The following is a 20,992-nucleotide window of genomic DNA, read 5'->3' on the forward strand; positions in this document are numbered from 1 at the left end:
CTGTCTTCACACACCAGAGGAGGGCATCAGATCCCATTACAGATGGTTATGAGCCACCATGTGGTTGCTGGGATTTGAACTCAGGACCTCTGGAAGAGCAGTCAATGCTCTTAACCACTGAGCCATCTCTCCAACCTGTAATCTACTTTCTTAAGGACTCATCTGAGATCATTTAAGATGGTCTTGGCTCTTCCCTACCCAAATGTTCTCATTTCTTCCAGTCATGTGTCTTTGTCTGTGTTGCTGTCACAAAGTACCTGAGACTGGGAAATTTGTGAAGAACAGGAATTTATTTCTCAGTTCTGGAAGCTGGGAAGTCCTAAGATGCTATGCCTGTAAGAGCCTAGTGGTTGCTTCCAAGATAGCACCATAAATGTCCCCCACAGAGTAGGACACTGAAAAAGACAAAAACCACTCCTGTAGGACCGTTTATACAACAGCGTTGTCCAGTTATGAGGACTATCTCCCTCACTATTAACCTGGGAACTAAATTTCTGACCAATGGATTTAAGGCCGTGCATTCAAACTGTACCACTAAGCAAAATAATCGCACTAAGGAAGTTGAAACAGGACTGCTGTGAGTTTAAGGCCATTCTGGACCACATGATGAGCTCCACTCCTGGGCTAGAGTGAAACCCTGCCTTATGAAATAAAACAAAAGCAAGCAAACAACAACAACAAAACAGCTAAAATGTGTGGGCCATATGCATGTGTGTGCACACATGGAACCAATGAATGTGTGGGCCATATGCACATGTGTGCACACATGGGACCAATGAAATGCAAACCTGACTAGTCAGTTCATGAGTCAGTTCTCTAACACTGCATAAAACCAGACATGGTAATATATCTGTAATGCCAGCATCAAAGAGATAGAGCAGCAAGATCAAGAGGTCAAGAAATGAGGTTTATGTGTTTCAAGCATTAGTAGTCTCCTGATAAAGTGTAGACTTTGTAAACTAGCAGAAGCTTCCAAGGCCTCTAGTACTTTTGAAAAGCCTTTCTCCAGTGCTGGAGAGAGGGCTCCATACTTAAGAGCACTTGCTGCTCTTTCACAGGTCCCTAGTTCAGTTCCCAGCACTCACATCAGGCAGCCCACAACATCTGTAACTCCAACTACAGGGGATCTGACACCTTCAGACTCCTCAGGAACCTGAACTCACATGCACATAGCCACGTGCAGACACACATAGCCACCTATATGTAATTAAAAATAATAAAAGGCCATTTCCAAAGAGGAATCTCCATATATGACACCCCTTTTTTTAAAGTTGCATAGTGACTTTTCTTAAAACAGACCAGTCTCTAGCTGTTTGATGGTACGTATTCATCCAGCAATGGGCTGTGACACTGATGTTTCATGAGCTTTGCAGAGTTGCACATTCATTTTGAGTTCTCCTAGTTTCATTGGTTACATTGACCTAACACGAATGTGTGTGCGTGCATTTGTGTACATGAGTAAGTATATACGTATGTATATATGCACATGTGTGCACATATGTAGCCGATGAAATGCAAACCCATCTAGTCAGTTCATGGACTTTTAAAAAAAACTTAAATATGGGGCTGGAGAGATGGCTCACCAGTTAAGAGCACTGACTGCTCTTCCGGAGGTCCTGAGTTCAAGTCCCAGCACCCACATGGTGGCTCACAACCATCTATGATGGGATCTGGTGCCCTCTTCTTGTGTGTCTGAAGACAGCTACAGTGCACTCATATACATAAAATAAATGAATAAATCTTTAAATAAATTTAAAGATGTAGTGTGTGTGTGTGTCCTGCATTCTTGTCTCTGCACCACATGCATGGATTACCTGTAGAGGCCAGAAGAGGGAGCTGGATCTCCTAGAACTGGCATTACAGAGGCTTGTTAGCCACCAGGTTAGTGCTAGGACTTGAAAGTTGCCAGATTTGTTACAAAGTCAAGGTGACAGCACAGGGAGACTTGCATGCAAGCATGAATACACATGCCATCAAGTACTCCCGGTCTCACCCCTCCTAGCCTGCTCAAACAGTTCAGGACTATTTTCCCAATACATCCTCTAGGCACTGGCATCCAGTGGTGTGACCTCCTGAACCCTGTCAACGTAGATGATGATTTCTGCTTTGGACAAGTGCTGGGGATGCTGCTGCTGGATTCAGTACTCTATGGCCTGGTGACCTGGTACGTGGAGGCCGTCTTCCCAGGCCAGTTTGGCGTGCCCCAGCCCTGGTACTTCTTCCTTATGGTGAGTGCTGATGCCCCTGTTCTTCAAGCAGGCCACTTCTTTGGGGGACAAAGGTGTCCCCAGCACTCACTTGGGACCTCTTTGAGTCCCACAGCATAACACCTGCATGGGCCTGGAATAAAAACTCTGACCTGTGTGTGTGTCCTCAAGGCCGTTAAGATTCGTCCAAAGAGATGAAGATCTGTCTCACCGCCAGGTCCGAGACGAGGGGACACGGAGACAAATTGATGCACATAGCCTCTGCCGCCCCCAAGCTCACTTCTTTATTCATGAAAAAAGCCTTTAAAATATTTTTTAGTAATACTGAGGTTTAATCTGAGGGCCTTGTATATGCGAGGCAAGCACTCTAATACTGAGGTATATTCCCCAGCATAACTAGTATCTTACTGGGTTTTCTGCCTACAAAATAATGAAGCAGTTTTTTTTTTGATGGGGAGGGGGGCACACTAAAATATATAGCGCTTCCCACTGTGAGGAAAAAACACTGCTGACACCTGGCTGTGCCTCTGTGATACTTTTCTCATTGACAAAACAACTAACAAAAGCATCTGAAGGAAAGAAGGTCTTCTTGTGGCTCATAGTTTGAGGGGAGTCATGGCAACAGGAACGAGATGCTGCAGGTGCCTCTATTCAGGAAGCAGATATCCTGAGTACTATGCTCAGCCTGTTTCCCTGTTTCTTCAATACTGGAATGGATGGTACAGTCTGTACACCCACAGCCCAATCCAGAAACTCCAAGACACACCCAAAAGTTTGTCTCCTAGGTGATTCTAGATGCTGTCAAGCTTACAACGCTGATCTTCATAGCCTTTTCAGACTTGTCCTGTGCACTCTCTACCTGGCCCCTGCAGATAATTTGCTTGATAAAAATGGGCCATATTATAAACCAGGGTGGAAACAGGTTTTTTTTTATTCTAACAGTGTTTCTGTTATCTTAAGCAACGCATGTACGGTTCTTTAGACTTTTAGGTAGTCATACTTATAAATGTATTGTTAATTTAGCAATGTATTTCTAAATATATAGCTTTTTAATGAGTGAACTTCATTTGTAATGACCATGTAGCATCCCCATGTAAGGTTGCACCTCACACACTAACAGTTTCCAATTGATAATTAGGTTCACTAATTATTGTATGAGTCAGCAAGTATCTGTCAAGGGTCAGCCGTTGTATTTCATCAAATGCATGGCGAAACCTGGTGTTAGGCCTTGCCTATAGCTGTGGGTGGAAAATGCCACCATTAAACTATGGCCTTTTGCCATGTGGAATCCACTCGACTTCACGTTCACTTTAAGTGTGAGATGTGTGTGCAGTGCTACCAGTGCAATAGTCCTCTGTGCACTGGGAACAGAGCTAACAGGTCCTCACCAGGCAGCTTTCTCTCCAGGGTCCCTGTCCACAGGGAGCCTGCCTGCGCTGTGGTGAGCAGAGGGCGGAGACACAGTGTCTTTCCTCTTAGGCTCTGACAGTGCTGTGGCCTGGGATGCTCAATAATGTCTCTTCACACACTGGCAAGTTCCCTTTTCTCTCTGTTAAATCCGAGTTTCACCACAGTGCACTCTTGTGCCCATTTACCAGGTTAGGAAGTCAAGAGTTAGAGCTTTCCCAGGTATAATCAAACCAAGAAATGTGCTGGAGTCTAAGAGGGGGTCATCTCCTCAATGGCATGTCCTGTGATTAAGGCTCAGGTCATGTTTTGCACGTTTAGTGTGCCAGTGGCCCTTATTTTGTTGATCACAAACGAAACAACTGACATTTCTGACTGTGGCACCCATCTACCTCCATCCCAGCCCTCCTACTGGTGTGGGAACCCAAGAACAGTCGTAGGGAAGGAAGAGGAAGGCGGCGACCCAGAAAAGGCTTTCAGAACCGAGTACTTTGAAGCTGAGCCGGAGGACTTGGCAGCTGGGATCAAGATCAAGCACCTGTCCAAGGTGAGCCTTGCAGGCAGACTAGTGAGCTGCGGGTGCTTTCTGTGCAGGCATTCCCTCCAGCTGCCCTGAGCATCTGAAGGAGGACAGTAGGATTCCCTCCTGGCAGCTGCTCTCGGCCCACAGCGCTCAGACCGTCCCTCCACATCTGGCCACATGCTGGCAGACACTGTGCTGTGGCACTGTAACCATATAGTCCTGGGTGCACCTCTCACTGGCTTCTCAGTTCGTGTCACACTGGGCACAATGACAAGAAGGAGGTCATGTAGGGTCTAACAGGGGGATGTAACCTCTGCCCCAGAATTCTATTCTGTGTTAATTCATGGGACTTGGTTTAGTATCTTGAGACATTAGGGTCATGTTCCAAAGGAAAGGGAAGACCCTGAAGGCCACAGGAAGTCAAGACAGACTCTGACTTACCTACAGGTGTTCCAAGTGGGTAATAAGGACAAGATGGGCATCAGAGACCTGACGCTGAACCTGTATGAAGGACAGATAACAGTCCTCCTGGGCCACAACGGTGCTGGGAAGACCACGACCATGTCTATGCTGACAGGTGAGCAGTAGCCCCATAGCCATCCGTGCCTGGCAGGCCCTTCCCCTCTGTCTGCTTCACATCAGCCACAAACTTTTCCCCATATGGCCTCAGTCCTTCCCTGGGGGAAGTGAGATATGTTTAGAGCCAGTACGTTTTATTCCCGTGGGCCAGGGTAACATCCGAGGAGCCTCGGGATAGTTCCCACCCTCCTCAGCCTCTGTCTGAGTGCCCAGACCTGCTGGGATCAGCAAAAACAAATAAGAGTAATTCTCCAGGGGCTGGGGATTTAGCACAGTGGTAGAGCGCTTACCTAGGAAGCGCAAGGCCCTGGGTTCGGTCCCCAGCTCCGAAAAAAAGAACCAAAAAAAAAAAAAAAAAGAGTAATTCTCCAGCCACAGAAGAACAGATCCACCCCACACTGATTAACTCTAATCCCCCTGTGCTGGGCTAGGGAGGTGACTGAGCAGTGGAGTGAGTGACTGGCACTCATTGAGCCCTAGATTCAGTCCTAGTACCGATCGGAAAATTAGGGGATAAAGAGAGGAAGGGGGTGGGGCCTGTCATCCCTAGCGTGCGTCCCTATCTGAACTACTCCTTGTCTTCCTGAAACACTGAGGTGCTTGGCAGAGCACACACCGTGATGCTGAGAGTGGGGCTTGTGACTGGAATGAATTCAGTTCCTACACACTTGTATGAGAGAGACACAGAGCCAGGGAGAACAGGGTTCTTCTTTATGACCAAGTGGTGTGCCCATAACAGAGCTGGAACCCCATCCTCCTCCTGTCTCCTGCTGCTCGGGTGAACAGAACCTGATATGGAAGAAGGCAGGGTCCCTCTTATGGACGGGATCCACAGTAAGCAGGGAAGGTAGCTTACGTGAGCCAAGGGGATCATGCACCTTGCACAGGTGGACAAGAGTTTCATAATGAATTTGGGGTCTTTGGGTCGGCTGCAGGTCTCTTCCCCCCTACCAGTGGGCATGCTTATATTCGTGGGTACGAGATTTCCCAAGACATGGTTCAGATCCGCAAGAGTCTGGGCCTGTGCCCCCAGCATGATGTCCTGTTTGACAACCTGACAGTTGCAGAACACCTTTACTTCTACGCACAGGTAAGTCTGCGGGTGACAGGGACATGCGGGTGATGACTGTTCCCTCGCTAATACACCATTAGCCTCACAGGAAGGAGTCTGCTCTGAGGAGCTATTCCATAAAAGCAAGGGTAGTCGTGGAGGGATAAGTAGAGTCCCGAAATGCCAAAGGAAGACATCTCTTGAGCCAGAGAACTTGCTGGATGGTTTAGCTCCTATCAATCCACCTGCCTCATGTCCTCTCATCCTGCCTTCCAGTTGAAAGGCCTCTCTGTCCAGAAGTGTCCTGAAGAGGTCAAGCAGATGCTGCACACCCTCGGGCTGGAAGACAAGCGGGACTCAAGGTCCAAGTTCCTGAGCGGGGGGATGAAGCGCAAGCTCGCCATCGGCATCGCCCTCATAGCGGGCTCTAAGGTATAGGGCAGGGGGTCTGGCCTCTCGATGCAGCCAAGTCAGGCTCCCACACAAGGATGAACCCGGAGTGGGGGGGGGGGTGCAGAAGGCCACATAGCACAGCGATCCTGAGCCTGAGATACGGCTCTGTCATTGTCCCATGACTTCATTCACCTTCGCCCTCCAGGTGCTGATGTTAGATGAGCCCACCTCAGGCATGGATGCAGTGTCCAGGAGGGCCATCTGGGACCTTCTTCAGCAGCAGAAGAGTGACCGCACCGTCCTGCTGACCACTCACTTCATGGATGAAGCTGACCTGCTGGGAGACCGCATTGCCATCTTGGCCAAGGGAGAGCTCCAGTGCTGTGGGTCTTCACTGTTCCTCAAGCAGAAATATGGTGAGCAGTGTGGAGGTGGAGTCCAGCTCAGCTTCATGATAGGGCCAGGGCCACTACCCTCTGTGGAAGCGCCAGACAGTAACTGGGCAAGGCAACCTTTTGACTTTTCTCTTGTCCCACATAGAGGTTTGTGGGAATGGTACAGCAGAGTTATCTTGAGTAGTGGGGCTCTCACTAAACCACAACAGGTCTACCAAGAGCAGGAACCTGTGGGAGTAGACAGGAGTCCTGTGAATGTCATCACTGCTCTCCTACATGGAGCTCTAAGTATTCACTGCACAACCCAGTCCAGCAGGTGGAGACATAAGCCAGGACTCAACCACCTTGCTGTGTAGAATGCCTGGCTTTCTGTTGTCTAACATTTCATACTTGGCTCCTACCTCATACAAGAATACCCTTCCCCACAAAATGCCCCATGGTTCACATCTTACCTCTCTTCTGGGCCAAGCACACACCCCTAGAGATCCCCACATTCAGAGCAGGTTAGAGAGAGCCCCCTCATCCTGAGTGGCCATGTACCTAGTGAAGATACTGGGGTACCTTCATCAAGAAGGGGTGGTATCCATCTCTACTAGAACCTCAAGAGTTCTGCATGCTGATTCTTGCCTGTCTGCCCCGTTAGCCAGGCCGTTGATTGCCCTGGCTCCAACACCCTTGTCTGTGAAGGGAAGACAGAGCCATTTCCTGCAAAGCATTGTTAGACAAGAAGCCAGATGGAGCTCAGCGTGTGCAGAATGGTCCCACGGCTCCTGCTATGTCCCTTCCTCACAGCCACGTTCAGCATGAACCGTACAATGCAGACACAATCACATGCTCAGATTATTGCTGTGACTTTCTCCTCAGGAAGTCTCTGGCTTCTAGTAGGTGTACCTGGCTACATTCAGTGACTAGTCCCCAGCCCTTTCCCCCCAAGTAGGTGATGGGAGGTGACAGTGCTGCATGGAGAAGCCCGAGAAGCATCTGCTCTGGCCCATTTGAGCAGATGCTTCCCCGACCCTGCCTGGCTTGAGCCACAGAGATGTGGCATGACAGAGGTGGGACCTCCGATGGGCCTAACACTAGATCCACGTGTTCCAGGAGCTGGCTACCACATGACACTGGTGAAAGAACCACACTGCAATCCTGAAGGTATCTCTCAGCTGGTGCACCACCATGTCCCCAATGCCATGCTGGAGAGCCATGCTGGGGCCGAGTTGTCCTTTATTCTTCCCAAGGAAAGCACACACAGGTATGTGTCCTGAGGAGCACACAGGTCCAGATCCAGGAAGGCCCTGTGGCTGCGAGGGCTCTATACCCTCTGTTAGGACTGCTGGGCACCTCTCGATCTTAGGTCGGGGATGTGCCAGGCCGGGAGGGACTGAAGAACATCTTCTGGGCTGAAATTGCTTACAACTTACTTATTGCTTATTACTGCAGAGGGAGAGATTGCTGGTACCTGAGGAGGACAGGCATACATCAGTCAGGCTAAAGAGGCAGTCATTTCTCACCACATTCATACCCACACAGGGCTTCCCTTCCACAGCAGCTTGAACATACAAAAGCTATTGCCGTGCATAGTGGTGCACACCTGTAATCCTAGCACTTGAAAGACAGAGGCAGGAGGACCATCTCAATGTCATCCTCAACTACATATCAAGTTCAAAGTCAGCCTAGACTGCATGAGACCCTACTTCAGCCTCCCTCCAAAAACAAGTAAATACACAGAAAACGCATATAGAAATACAAACTGTTAACTTGTGGAGCTCCCATGGGTTTGCAGACAAATTGTGCATGTTTATAACTTCCCCATCTCAGAACCAGAAACAGTCAATTCACTATTTCCCAGCTCGCGCTCTCTCTCTCTCTCGCTCTCTCTCTCTCTCTCTCTCTCTCTCTCTGTGTGTGTGTGTGTGTGTGTGTGTGTGAGAGAGAGAGAGAGAGAGAGAGAGAGAGAGAGAGAGCGCACACCCATTTATACACGTGCACTCAAGTGCAGGTGGAGGCCAAAGTGTCACATCACCCTAGAGCTGGAGTCACAGGCAGTCGTGAGCCAGCTGATGTGGATTTTAGTCCTCTGCATGAGCACTACATGCCCTAACTGCTGAGCTGTCTAACCAGCCTGAGGTTTATATCAAACAATATGAACCCCCTTTGAGGGGTGGAGGGTTTAAGAGCACTAGCCACCCTTCCAGACCACGTTGGCACTTGTTACTACGAAACCTACGTGGTAGGGAGCCATGTCCCACAGTTGTAATCCAACCATCACACATGCATGAACAGATAAATGAAATAAAACTGTTATACATTTAGTCATGTGTCTTGGGGTTATCATTACTGTGATGAAGGGCCATGACCAAACCAAGATGGGGAGGGAAGGGTTTATTTGGTTTACCCTTCCACATTGCTGTTCATCACTGAAGGAAATCAGGACAATGAACTCAAACAGGGCAGGAAGCTGGAGAGAGCAGGATCTAATGCAGAGGCCGTGGAGGAGTGCTGCTTACTGGTTTGCCCAGCCTCCTTATAGAACGCAGGACCACTAGCCCAGGGATAACCCCACCAACAGTGGACTTGCCCCTCTCATATCAAACACTAATCAAGAAAATGCCCTGGCTTTCCCGCAGCCTGATCTTATGGAGGCATTTTCCCACTTGAAGTTCCCTCCTTTTAGATGACTCTTGTGTCAAGTTGACACCAAACTAGCCAAAACAATTGACCCCTTGTCAACCTGACACACACAAGCACATCACTGTTAAGCCATAACCTCTCCCTTCTTGTTCATTCCCGAGATCACACATTAATGCAGACAGTTGTTAGATTTCAAACCCAGGACAAATGGCTGAGGCGCCTACTTAACATATCAAAGTGGACATGGCCTCCAGGTTCTCCCTGCAGCCCTCCGTCTCTGTTACTGGACCCTCCTGGCTGGTATTTTCCCCCGCACCCCCCCCCCCCGCCGCACCCTCCAGCCCAGGGGATTGAGCTGCTGCTCTTCCCTATATAATCCAGCCATTTTGGTCACTCCTTTTCTTCTGCACCTTTGGGCTTCCCGGCTGCTGCACCTGCTCATTTCCCCACTCCTGTGGCCTACCTCAGACTAGTCTTGTTCACTCTGGACTCTCCCAGATGTCCCTGCCTCTGGCTATGCTCTCTTACATGTCTACAATAAACTCTCTTCTACCACACCTAAGAGCTGTCAAACTCAGAACCAGCCGTGCCCCTTTTCCCTCATTCATTCATTCATTCATTCAATCAATCAATATAAAAGATTTTACAAACTTAAAAAGTCCCACCGTCTTTAAAAATTCCAATGTTTCAAAATTTCAGTCTCAGACAGGCAGTGGTGATACACACCTTTAGTCCCAGCACTCTAGACAGAGTCAGTCAGTCAGTCAGTCAGTCAGTCAAGACCGTGTTCAAGGCCAGCCTGGTCTACAGAGCAAGTTCCAGGACAGCCAGGGATACACAAAGAAACCCTGTCTCAAACAAATAAACAAAAATGTCTAAAATCTCTATAAAAACTCCAAAATCTCTTCTAAAAATTATAGTCTCTCAACTGTGGACTCCTGTAAAATAAAAAATAAGTTAAATACTTTCTTATTTCAAGAGGGAAGAACCAGGGCACAGTCACAACGGAAGCAAAGCAAAGCAGACTCCATCTGTGTAAATAGGACACACAGTGTCCAGTGTGGGATCCTCAGACTTGGGCTGCCCTCTGGCACCTTCTGCAGCACACACAGATGTCTCCTGCTCCTGGGCTGGCTCCACTCAACAGCCGCTGCTGTCCCCGGTGTCGTCTCAGAGTGCTGGGGTCTCTGCTGCAGCTGGGCTGTATGTCACCAGCAGGCTCTCCTGGGCTCTCTGGGAATTCTAGCTCTGCCACACAGTGCGAGCCTCAGCTGCTCTTCCTGACCCCTCCAAGCCTTCAGTACCACCTGGGGAGACTCTTACACATAACCACGTTTGGCTCCCAGAATGAGGTACTTGATGAAGCCACCTCTGGAATACAGCTGCATGTGCTGACTCTGAGGAAACACTGCCCACAAGATCTTGCCTTAGCAATGCTGGTCTTTTCTTAATCCCAGTTAATTTCTCAACTCCGCCTGAATAGCACTGACTATCCCAGCAAAGCGCAGGTTTCACATCAGCGACTCTGGCAGCTTGTTAAGCACAGCTGATTCACTATCCCCAGAAACTAGGACCACAGATTAACTCAAAAGTATGCAGCAGCCTCAGTAGAGTGACTCAGACTTCCACCTGGACCTACACAACCCAGGCCTCCATCACCTGCATGTCTACGAACACCTTTCTAGCACCACAGAACAGATCACCAAAATTTGAACATAGCTTTTCTAACCCAGAGTTGCAAATTCCACAATCCTCTCAAAAGCACACGGTCAGGTCTCCCAGCAATACCCCACAATCCTTGTACCAATGTCTGTCTTACTTAGGGTTACTATTGCTTTGATGAAACACCATGACCAAAAGCAAGTTAGAGAGGAGAAGGTTTGTTTTGCTTACACTACCATATGACCGTTCCTCACTGCAGGAAGTCAGAGCAGGAACCTGGAGGCCAACGCAAAGGAGTGCTGCTTATTGGCTTGCACACCCTGCTTTCCTATAGAACCCAGGACCACCAGCTGAGATGGCCCCACCCACAATGCCTGGGCCTTCTCACATCAATCAGTCATTAAGAAAATGCCTTACAGGCTTGCCTGGGCCTGATCTTAGGAAGGAATTTTCATTCTCGAAGTTCCCTCCTCTTAGAAGTTGACTTAAAACTAGCCAGCACATCAAATATGATTGTGTAAGGTTTTGAAGAGGTTTCTAATGTTTTTTTGGAACACAGAGGCTCAAACCCAGGGCCTCATGCATGCTAGACAAATACTCTACCCCCGAGCTGCACCCTCCAGTCCATGTAATGTTTTTCCCCTTATGTGTATGAGTGATTTTATATGAGTGATTATGTGTGTATGAGTGATGTGTATGAGTGATGTGTGTCTAAGCCTTACATGTCTGCAGTACTCCCAGAGGCCAGAAGAGGATGCTGTGAGCTGAACCCAGGTCCTCTGCAAGAGCAGCAGTTGCCCTTCCGAGACATCTCTCCAGCCCAGTGACGCAGTTTCGTGGTACCATAATGCCCCATGGCTTGGGTGCAGCATGGTTTAAAACTCCAGTATTACACACATGTGATTTCCTACATTTTTATTCTCAGTGTTCTTCTGCCCTACCCAGCTACCTACCTAGTCATCAGAAGGTTAGGTGTGTGCTTGCTTGCTTGGTTCTCGGGTTGCTTGTAGTTCTTTTCTGTTCTCAGAGCCCAGGTCCAAGTTTTCTGCTAAGAGGCAGAAAACACTGAGCAGGCTGACATTATTAACCTTTGTCCCTTCTCTAAGGTTCTCATGAACCTAAGACTTCTCTAAGAAAAATAAGAACTTAGGGTGGAAGTGTGGCTATAGCTCTCTAGGAGAGCACAAGCAGGGCCTCAGGTTTAATCAACACGTATGTTTTTGATTCATTTTTAAGGAAGGGGATGTCATTGCAAGATAGCATTCCAATCTGTCTTCCCCTCCTTGCGTACAGAGGTAAGTTATTTAGAAGGTGTCTGAAGAGCTTATTGCTCTGGTCTCCTTTCAGGTTTGAAAGTCTGTTTGCTAAACTGGAAAAGAAGCAGAAGGAACTGGGCATTGCAAGCTTCGGGGCCTCTGTCACCACCATGGAGGAGGTCTTCCTTCGGTCAGTAGGTGTGGGCGTCCGTCTGTCCCAGACCTTTATGGGAGATGATTGTGTTAGAGGCCTCTGCTCTGGAGCACTGTCAGAGCATAGAGATGTGGGCAGAGGGCAGGGGCTGGGAGCCAGAATTCAGATGTGACTTTTACGGACACCTGCGTCCTCAGGAAGCCATGGCCTCTGTGTAGGGAATGTGTCTAGACTACCCAGGGTCCTTACTAAGACAGCCATCCACTCAGGTCACACAAAGCTAGTAAGTTCTCCAAGGGGTGGGGCGAACCACAGGATTTATGCTTCTACGCTGGAAATGTGAGGGTTAGCTCTCAGATCCTTAGAGTGCCAGACTGTTGCCGTGGTTACTAGACATTTCTAGAATGCTTGATTAGCTGATACACTAGTGCTGATAACTAGAAGTAAATATATACTTGAGAAGTATTTTTTCTTCTTCTTGAGGAAACCATGTCAGAGGATGCAGAATAATAACTGACCAAAAGTTCTAAGACCTCGTACTGTGCTCAAAGGCCTATGTCGGGAACTGTGGGGACAAACAGGAAAGGCCGATACTACTGCAGGGAGACTGGCTGGCAGAGCTGAGCACAGGAGGGGGTTGTGTACCGTGAAACAGAACAGCCAGGAGGGGGGGGGGACCAAGAGAAGAGTTGTTCGCTCACCTGCACCCAGCACAGTGAATCAGAATGGCTTTTGGTGTGTCTTGGTTGAATAAAAAGCCACATCCCGACCTCCTGTCAAAGGTACCTGAGGGCTCAACTTCAGCTTTCTCTCAGAAACTGTAGGGCCTCTGCACCTCTGTATTTCCTGGGATTTGGTGCCTGTCTAGCCCCCAGTCCACTTGGTCTCCCCATTTACATCCAGCACATGACCCCACCCAACTTCTGGCCTTCCCACTTTACCTCAGCCCCAGGCCAGTGCCTACAGTGGTTTACCTCAGTCTCTCTGCTGTCCTGCCGAGGATCCTCAGTGGTAAAGGCAGGCAGCTCCTGCAGACACTCAGAGGGTGGGTGGCCTATTGTTAATTCAGAGGGAATATTAGTGAGATGCTGACACTTAGTGTCTCTGACTCGAATCTGTGACTGAAAAATCAATGAGTCTGGAGCCAGTGATGGCTCAGCCCAGGCCCTTGTCAACCTGAGCTTGACTTCGGGGTCCACATGAAGGTGGAAGGAAAGAAACAACTCTCCAAAGTTGTCCTCTGACTCCACACATTTCATTCATTCATTCATTCATTCATTCATTCATTCTCTCTCCCTCTCTCTCTCCCCACCTCCCCACTCCACACCTACCCCTACTCCTCTCTCCCTCCTCCTACTCCTCTCCCCCCCAACACACACACCCTATTTTTTTTTAAAAGGCCAAGCATGGTACACACCTATAATCCCAGCCCCCAGAGGCAGAGGTAGGCAAATCACTGTGAATTCAAGGTTAGCCATGTCTACATAGTGAGCACCGGGCCAGCTAGATATACACAGTAAGTCTTGTCTCAAAAGGAAAAAAAAAATGGTATTGAAAGAAATCAGTTTTTAAAAAAAAAAAAAAAAAAAAAAAAAAAAAAAGGAGGGGTTTGGTTAAGGACCAACAGCGCGAGGCCTGAAGCAAGCTTCGGGGGCAGGGAGGCAGTCCTCCAACCAGGCAGAGACGAGCTTGTTTGGGCCAGATCAGAAAGGCCCTCAGCTGCTCGGTGGCTTCAGGCATCACCCCTGACCAAGGAGCTGCAGGAGGGTTTGATTTCTGCAGGGCTGAGCATCTTACCCAGCACCTTTGTGATGTGTACAGTGGGGTGGCTTTGGTGATCTCCCTGTTCTGCCGTCCTCACCGGACTAAATTCATGGTGCTTTAATCACTCTCTGCACTGCCCCTGAAAAGAATCCACACACTGGCAGTCACCTCCTGTTCCAACGGTGTGCCTGCTTCTGTCACTAAAGCTTTGCCTGTCGTGAAAATTTGACATAGATTGAATCATACAACAAGTGGTGTCACAATGCCTTTGAGGTCCATCCATGCTGTACCACGTGTCAGAATAGCCTTCCTTGTCATGCTGGACACATGCATCATCTGGGAGACCCCGTGTTGTTAGTCTCAGTTGAAGGGCATGTGTGCTGTTTCTCTTTTTACATTTTTCTTTTTATCTTTTAGGGATTGTGTTTCTGTGAACATTTTGTATACGAGTTTTTGTGTGGATACCTGCATTTATTCCTATTGGATTAATGCCTGGGGTGGATCGTACAGCAATGTTTGTCACTCCATTGGTGACAAGTACCCTTCATTTAGAGGCCTCTGTCAGAAGCACTAGAATAGATGGGTTGTCATTAGCTTCCTTGCTTGTCCGTCTGAGCCCGTGCTCACATTCGCTCACACTCATCCATTTATCTTATCTTGTCTCTACTCAGTAACTCACTAGGGACATCATGGGCACAGCCAGCAAGTGAGAAAGAACCAGACAGGGCAGTGCCTCTGAGAACTTTCTAGGTGCACAGGGAGGCCGACTAAAGCTCATATTCATAACCAGAGCCCGAAGAGGATGATTAACTCCATGGATGCTGACAGCCTGGAACAGTGCAACCACAGCACATTCTGACCCTCAGCACCTTCTGAAGGACTTGCCAGCCCCACCACCTGCCCTCCTCTACTGTGTCTATCCCTGTCACACCCTCCTGAAACACATGTCTGCCCCCTAGTCTTAGCATCGGCAGGCAGCACCCCTGACCCTTGTCTTGGGACGCAGCACAGGTTGTGTGATGGTGATGTGCATCTCTTCTTTTTTTTTTTTGGTTCTTTTTTTTTTTTGGTTCTTTTTTCGGAGCTGGGGACCGAACCCAGGGCCTTGCGCTTCCTAGCCAAGCGCTCTACCACTGAGCTAAATCCCCAACCCCTATGCATCTCTTCTTAATCCCTTGAGCACCCTGCTTATAAATGATGACTCTGGGCCGTACCCTTGGGGAACAGGACTCTGCACTGGAGCCCCAGCCAGTGGTCTCTTTCCCAGGGATATTATATCTGAGCACCTAGAGATGATGTTCTGGAGATATGGGCTGATGAATGAGTAAGAAAGTATAAACCGATGGCTTTGCTCTGCTTCAGAGCCTCTTTTTAAAGTCCTCTTTCTGGGTCCCTTCCCCTACCCACAAGCTGGGCTATGACTGGTGCCTGTGTTCTGGTGCAGGGTTGGTAAGCTGGTGGACACCAGCATGGACATTCAAGCCATCCAGCTTCCTGCTCTGCAGTACCAGCATGAGAGGCGGGCAAGCGACTGGGCTCTGGATAGTAACTTGTGTGGGGTGATGGACCCAACGAACGGCATTGGAGCCCTCATAGAGGAAGAAGAAGTTTTGGTCAAGCTCAACACCGGGGTGAGCCCCTCAAACTGGGACCACGCAAGGGCTGCTGGGGAAGGCTGTCATCCTCTGAGCTTCAATGGTGCGAAAGTCCACACGGCAGAAATCAGAGGGCAGATTACAGCTTGTGCTGCGTGGGAGCAGGGAGGGGAAACACTCAGATGGCTTTTTTGTTTGATATATTTTGAGAAAAGAGCTCACTCTGTTATCCAGGTTGGCCTAGAACTCAGTATGTAGACCAGGCTGGCCTAGAACTCAGTATGTAGACCAGGCTGGCCTAGAACTCAGTATGTAGACCAGGCTGGCCTAAACTTGTGGTCATTCTGGCTCCTTCCAATGCTGGGATAAGAGTTGTGCTCTGCCACACCCAGCTGAGATACCTTGATGTTCTAACTTGGGCAGTCACAGCAAACTGTACATTCACTTATGACAATGAAATGGCCTTGTTGGGGGGCCTGCCTTAGGCCAAGCTCTGTCCTAATCTGCCGTGATAGCCACCTAATGAAGTAAGAGGGCAGGAAGGACCCTGCTCCCATTTTATAGCCAGAATACCAGGGAGAATGTCAGCCAAAGTACCACAGTTGATGCCGCCAAGGTTATCATGTGTGCATGCATCGTGTGCACCCCCCTGTGCATGTCCCCTGTATATGCCCCATGTGCAGCCGTGTCACCTGCCTCCCCTCTGCTGCAGCTTGCCCTCCACTGCCAGCAGTTCTGGGCCATGTTCCTGAAGAAGGCTGCGTACAGCTGGCGGGAATGGAGGATGGTAGCCGCTCAGATCCTGGTCCCCGTGACCTGCCTCACCCTGGCCCTCCTGGCTATCAACTACACCTCAGAGATCTTTGATGACCCTCCCCTGAAGCTAAGCCTGAACGAGTATGGTACAACAGTTGTGCCCTTCTCAGTCCCAGGCACATCCAGGCTGGGCCAGCAGCTGTCTGAGCATCTAAGAGACATGCTGCAGGCTGAGAGGCAGGAGCCCCGTGAAGTGCTAGGTAAGGGGCCGATGGGGCATGGGGCCCAGTGCTGCTGACGCTGTCATGTCTGTCACCGGTGGGCTGTCCTTTTCTGTCCTTTGCCTTCATCCTTGCTTGGTCCTCATATCATGCCAATCAAATCTGCCTTCAGACAGCACCAATGCCCCTTAGGCCAAAGTTCATGGTACTGAGGCAGGAAATATCCCTGGGACACCAGAGGCACAGGCTCACTGTTAGGACTTGGACATACCCATTCTCCCAGACCTTTTCTGAACAAAAGCGGAAGCCCAGTGGTCTTCTCGCGCCTTGTCTTTGTTTATAGGTGAGGTGCCGACAGTGCCCTTGGTCATCCAACACCTTGAACTTAAAACTGCCTCAAGTCTCTAATAGCCATCGGTCGACATTGCCTCTGGCTTGGAACTGCCACGGTCTGGTTAAGTGGGGTGTACTGCTCACCTGCTCTCACAACCCCTAGGCTCTGTGGATAGATTGATGACAAAATGACCGAGTTCCTTCTTGGCAAATGGGTGATTCTATGAGCAGTCGGGAGGCCATCCACACCGTGGTGGGCACTCCTGGCCCAGCAGATGTCCTATCACAGCTGTGTCTGGACTGAGTCCCTGATGAGAGTCAGTGGGATGGTGACGGTACTCCTCTCTGTCCCACCTGGTACCCTGACACTGCATTACTCCACAGGTGACCTAGAGGAGTTCCTGGTTTTCAGGGCCTCAGTGGAAGGGGGCGGCTTTAATGAGAGGTGCCTGGTAGCGACATCCTTCAAAGACAGTGGAGAGCAGACAGTGGTCACTGCCCTGTTCAACAACCAGGCATACCACTCCCCAGCCACTGCCCTGGCCATTGTGGACAACCTTCTGTTCAAGCTTCTGTGTGGCCCTCGGGCCTCCATTGAGATCTCCAACTATCCCCAGCCCCGGAGCACCCTGCAGGTCGCCAAGGACCAGTTCAACGAGTACGTATACAGCCACCCACCCACCCAGGTGTCCTTCAGCAGGACTGCCATTGAGACAGCATCCTAAGTAAGGCTTGGTAGATGGCAGAGTGATGTACCTACTCTTAGGTGCTGTTGCTTCTTGGCCAAGGTCACTTCAGCCTTTCGTGTCAACCATTCCGTGTCCAAAAATCAGAACCGAAGCACCCATCCCAGGGCGGCTGTAGCCTGAGGATCTGGTGGGGATCTTTGCCTTCTCTTACCAGCAGGGTCCTCAGCAGTAGGGCAGGGCTGTGTTTGGAGCTCGAGAAAGGCAGTCACGTCTGTCAGGCTGCAGGCTAAGGGGCACAGACTACAGGCAGGGTGCTGATCTAACAGATGTCAGTCATTCATGAAAATGTTACTACAGAGAAAATACACAGTCAGATGTTCATTTATGCAGCCAGACGCGGCCCCTTCCCCTCTGTGTCGTTTTGTTGGCTATCTCCTTGTCCCCAAAACAGTTCTGTACACTCTAGTGGTCACCCTCACCCTCCTGACTCTCAGGCCTCAACTGCTTACCTGCTCTCTGTAGGGCTTCTCACTGTTACTTCATCCACCACGAGCATGTGACCTTTCAGCATGGTGTTCCCAGGCCAGGCCCATGTCCTCACTTCTCCCTCCTTCCCCTGCTGTCCCATTCTTTCCCTTGTCAGATACTTTGGTTTATTTTGAAACAGCATCTTCCTGTGTAGCCCTGGCTGTCCTGAAGACCACTGTGTGAACCAGGTTGGCCAACTGCCTCTGCCTCCCCAGTGCTAGGATTCAGTGCGCCCCACCATGCCCAGCTTGGTACCACTCTTTACCTCATTTGTTTGGATCTAAAGATCTGTAAACCCTGGGGTAAATTGAGCCTTCACGGCCTGCTTCAGAAGCTGCTTCTGTGAATACCTGTAGCACACAGGATGTAACAGGAAGAGGATTTATCCACCACAAAGGTCCAGGAGCTTAACAGTGAGGTCTGACTGGAGATGATCGGAGAGCAGTGCAGAAGTTCCCAGAAGACACAGTGACAAACAGAAGTGCAGGTGTCCAGCTGAATGTGTAGGGACAGGTGGCTTAGAGCTGTCTAAAGCCTAGGAGAGAATGTTGCCCTTGTTCATGCAGGACACTGGGAGGAGCTGTCCTCAGGGAGTGGGGATTTTACCATCTTTGTGGTTCTTCCTTTACCCGCTGTGAGTGGTTTGGCTACTGTCCATGGATTTGGATGGTCATGACCAAGGGCTCAATCTTTCCCACTACCCAGACGCACTGTGCTCTGCCCTCCCCAGGGGCCGGAAGGGATTTGACATTGCCCTCAATTTGCTCATCGCCATGGCATTTCTGGCCAGCACGTTTTCGATCCTGGCAGTCAGTGAGAGGGCCGTCCAAGCCAAGCACGTTCAGTTTGTGAGCGGTGTCCATGTGGCTACTTTCTGGCTCTCTGCTCTGCTGTGGGACCTCATCTCTTTCCTCGTTCCCAGTCTACTACTTCTGGTGAGTGCTGGGTGTGCTGGACCCCACTCTGCACACCCAGGGAGCACGCCTGGGGTCCCTTGCAAACCCTGGACCAGCAGGGAAAACCATCTAGCAATCAAGTCTGACCCAGAAGGCCAGTTGGAAACACCAGGTGTTTCCCTTCCTGCTCTCTGATAGGCAAGTACTGGGCCGGCTCTGCTGGTTCTAGCTCTAATAACCAAGAAACTGCTTCTCAGAGAGGACCTCAGGTGACAGCCACCGTGAGGCCTTTGGGTCTTCATGGCCAAGTCAGAGCCTAAGGGCCACCCTTTTCCTGACCTGGGAGCCTCCCCTCCCACTGTCCTGTGCACTGACCTGTCTCCCGTGTGCTGCTGCAGGTGGTGTTCCGAGCCTTCGATGTGCACGCCTTCACGAGGGATGGCCACATGGCTGACTTGCTGCTGCTGCTCATGCTCTATGGCTGGGCCATCATCCCCCTCATGTACCTCCTGAGCTTCTTCTTCTCAGCTGCGTCCACGGCTTACACCAGGCTGACCATATTCAACATCCTGTCAGGCATAGCCACCTTCATCGTGGTCACTATCATGAGGATCCCAGGTGGGGGACTGACCACCACCCCAAACCACTGGCCACCCACTTAACCACTGTGTCCAAAGAGGCCCTGCTCAGCCAGTCACAAGGTGGGAGGGTGTCTACAGCATTCTCCCAGGGGAGGGACCTGACCTTCCCTACCTGGATCTGTCCTCGGGCAAGCATATTGTATCTGCCATCACTAACCGGTCTGTACCTCTTCGCAGCTGTGAAGTTAGAGGAGCTTTCCAGAACCTTAGATCATGTGTTCTTGGTGCTGCCAAACCACTGCCTGGGGATGGCGGTCAGCAACTTCTATGAGAACTATGAGACTCGGCGCTACTGCACGTCCTCGGAGGTTGCTACCCACTACTGCAAGAAGTACAGTGAGTGTGCACGGGGCCTTCTCCAGCTCTTGGTTTGCACCCAGAGCTTCCCCGGGACTTGCCCGGCCAAGGGGCTTATATTCATCTGTGTTCTGTTCCCTATACCACAGTATCAGAGACTGAGTAAGTTATAGATCAAAGAGGGCACAGGCTGACTTCTGGCAATGGTCCTCTCACTCAGAGAATCTCAAAGATGTGCCAGGCTTCTGTGACCTGAGATGAGTTGAATCGCACATGTCCTCTGGCCTCTTATAAAGCCACCAGGGTTCAGTCCTGAGGTTCTGCCCTGTGGAATGTATTCAGTGCTAATAATCTTTCAGAGGCTCCACTTTTGAATGCCATGGGCGGATTAAATTTCCGCCTTTAAAAATTCCCCATGTATGGGGCTGTGTTGCCGATATGTACTGTGCGTACTACTTTTATGCTTGGTACTCAGAGCCCAGGAAAGGACATCAGAGCCTCTGAAACTAGTTACAGGTGTTTGTGAGCCACTATGTGGGTACTGGGAATTGAATCCTCCTCTGGAAGAGAAGCCAGTGGTCTTAACTGCTGTGCCTTCCCTCCAGCCCTGGATACCCACCTTTTTAATACCCCACAATAGAGATTGCATTTCAACTCTGTAACGGGGCTCCAATGTTCCAAGTCATCAGACACTTGGTCCACACCATCTCCGAGTCCCACACCAGCCCCTTACTCCTGCTTACGTGTTCTGGATCTGCACCCGGGCATCTGACTTTCCCACCTGTCCAGGTGCTCTGCAGCTTCTGGAGCAGTACTCGCTCTCCTAGGTCATTAACCAGTGTCTTGTTCCTTAACAAAGTCACATTCATAGAGTTAGATTAAGAGTTAGATCTGTCTGAGTGTGGGGAGCTTTTTATACCCAGAATGGTCTCCTTTGTACATCAGCAGGGAGCCCTCAGGCAAAAGTGAGTCTCCCTGTCATGCTGCTGCACATTGCATTAGGACAGAGCTTGCGAA

At 49.9% G+C, this 20,992-nt stretch overlaps 1 protein-coding gene across 4 annotated transcripts in view; it reads left to right on the forward strand.

Annotated features, from left to right (window-relative positions):
• Nucleotides 1–20,992, forward strand: part of Abca3 (ATP binding cassette subfamily A member 3) — a 57,309-nt gene that overhangs the window by 28,694 nt on the left and 7,623 nt on the right. For 2 of the 4 annotated variants that reach the window (XR_015630505.1, XR_015630504.1), the window contains 14 exons: nt 2,047–2,228; nt 4,018–4,161; nt 4,585–4,714; nt 5,652–5,806; nt 6,044–6,199; nt 6,366–6,576; nt 7,654–7,804; nt 12,193–12,291; nt 15,464–15,650; nt 16,327–16,630; nt 17,309–17,582; nt 18,847–19,076; nt 19,436–19,655; nt 19,856–20,014. Coding sequence is in view for 2 of the 4 variants with exons in the window: in XM_087571420.1 (XP_087427546.1) it covers nt 2,047–2,228; nt 4,018–4,161; nt 4,585–4,714; nt 5,652–5,806; nt 6,044–6,199; nt 6,366–6,576; nt 7,654–7,804; nt 12,193–12,291; nt 15,464–15,650; nt 16,327–16,630; nt 17,309–17,582; nt 18,872–19,076; nt 19,436–19,655; nt 19,856–20,014 (2,577 nt within the window). In the remaining 2 variants the exon portion in view is untranslated. 4 annotated transcript variants of the gene reach the window in all.

The sequence above is a fragment of the Rattus norvegicus genome, chromosome 10, assembly GCF_021556685.1.
Source record: "Rattus norvegicus strain SHRSP/BbbUtx chromosome 10, alternate assembly SHRSP_T2T, whole genome shotgun sequence".
Lineage (NCBI taxonomy): Eukaryota > Metazoa > Chordata > Mammalia > Rodentia > Muridae > Rattus > Rattus norvegicus.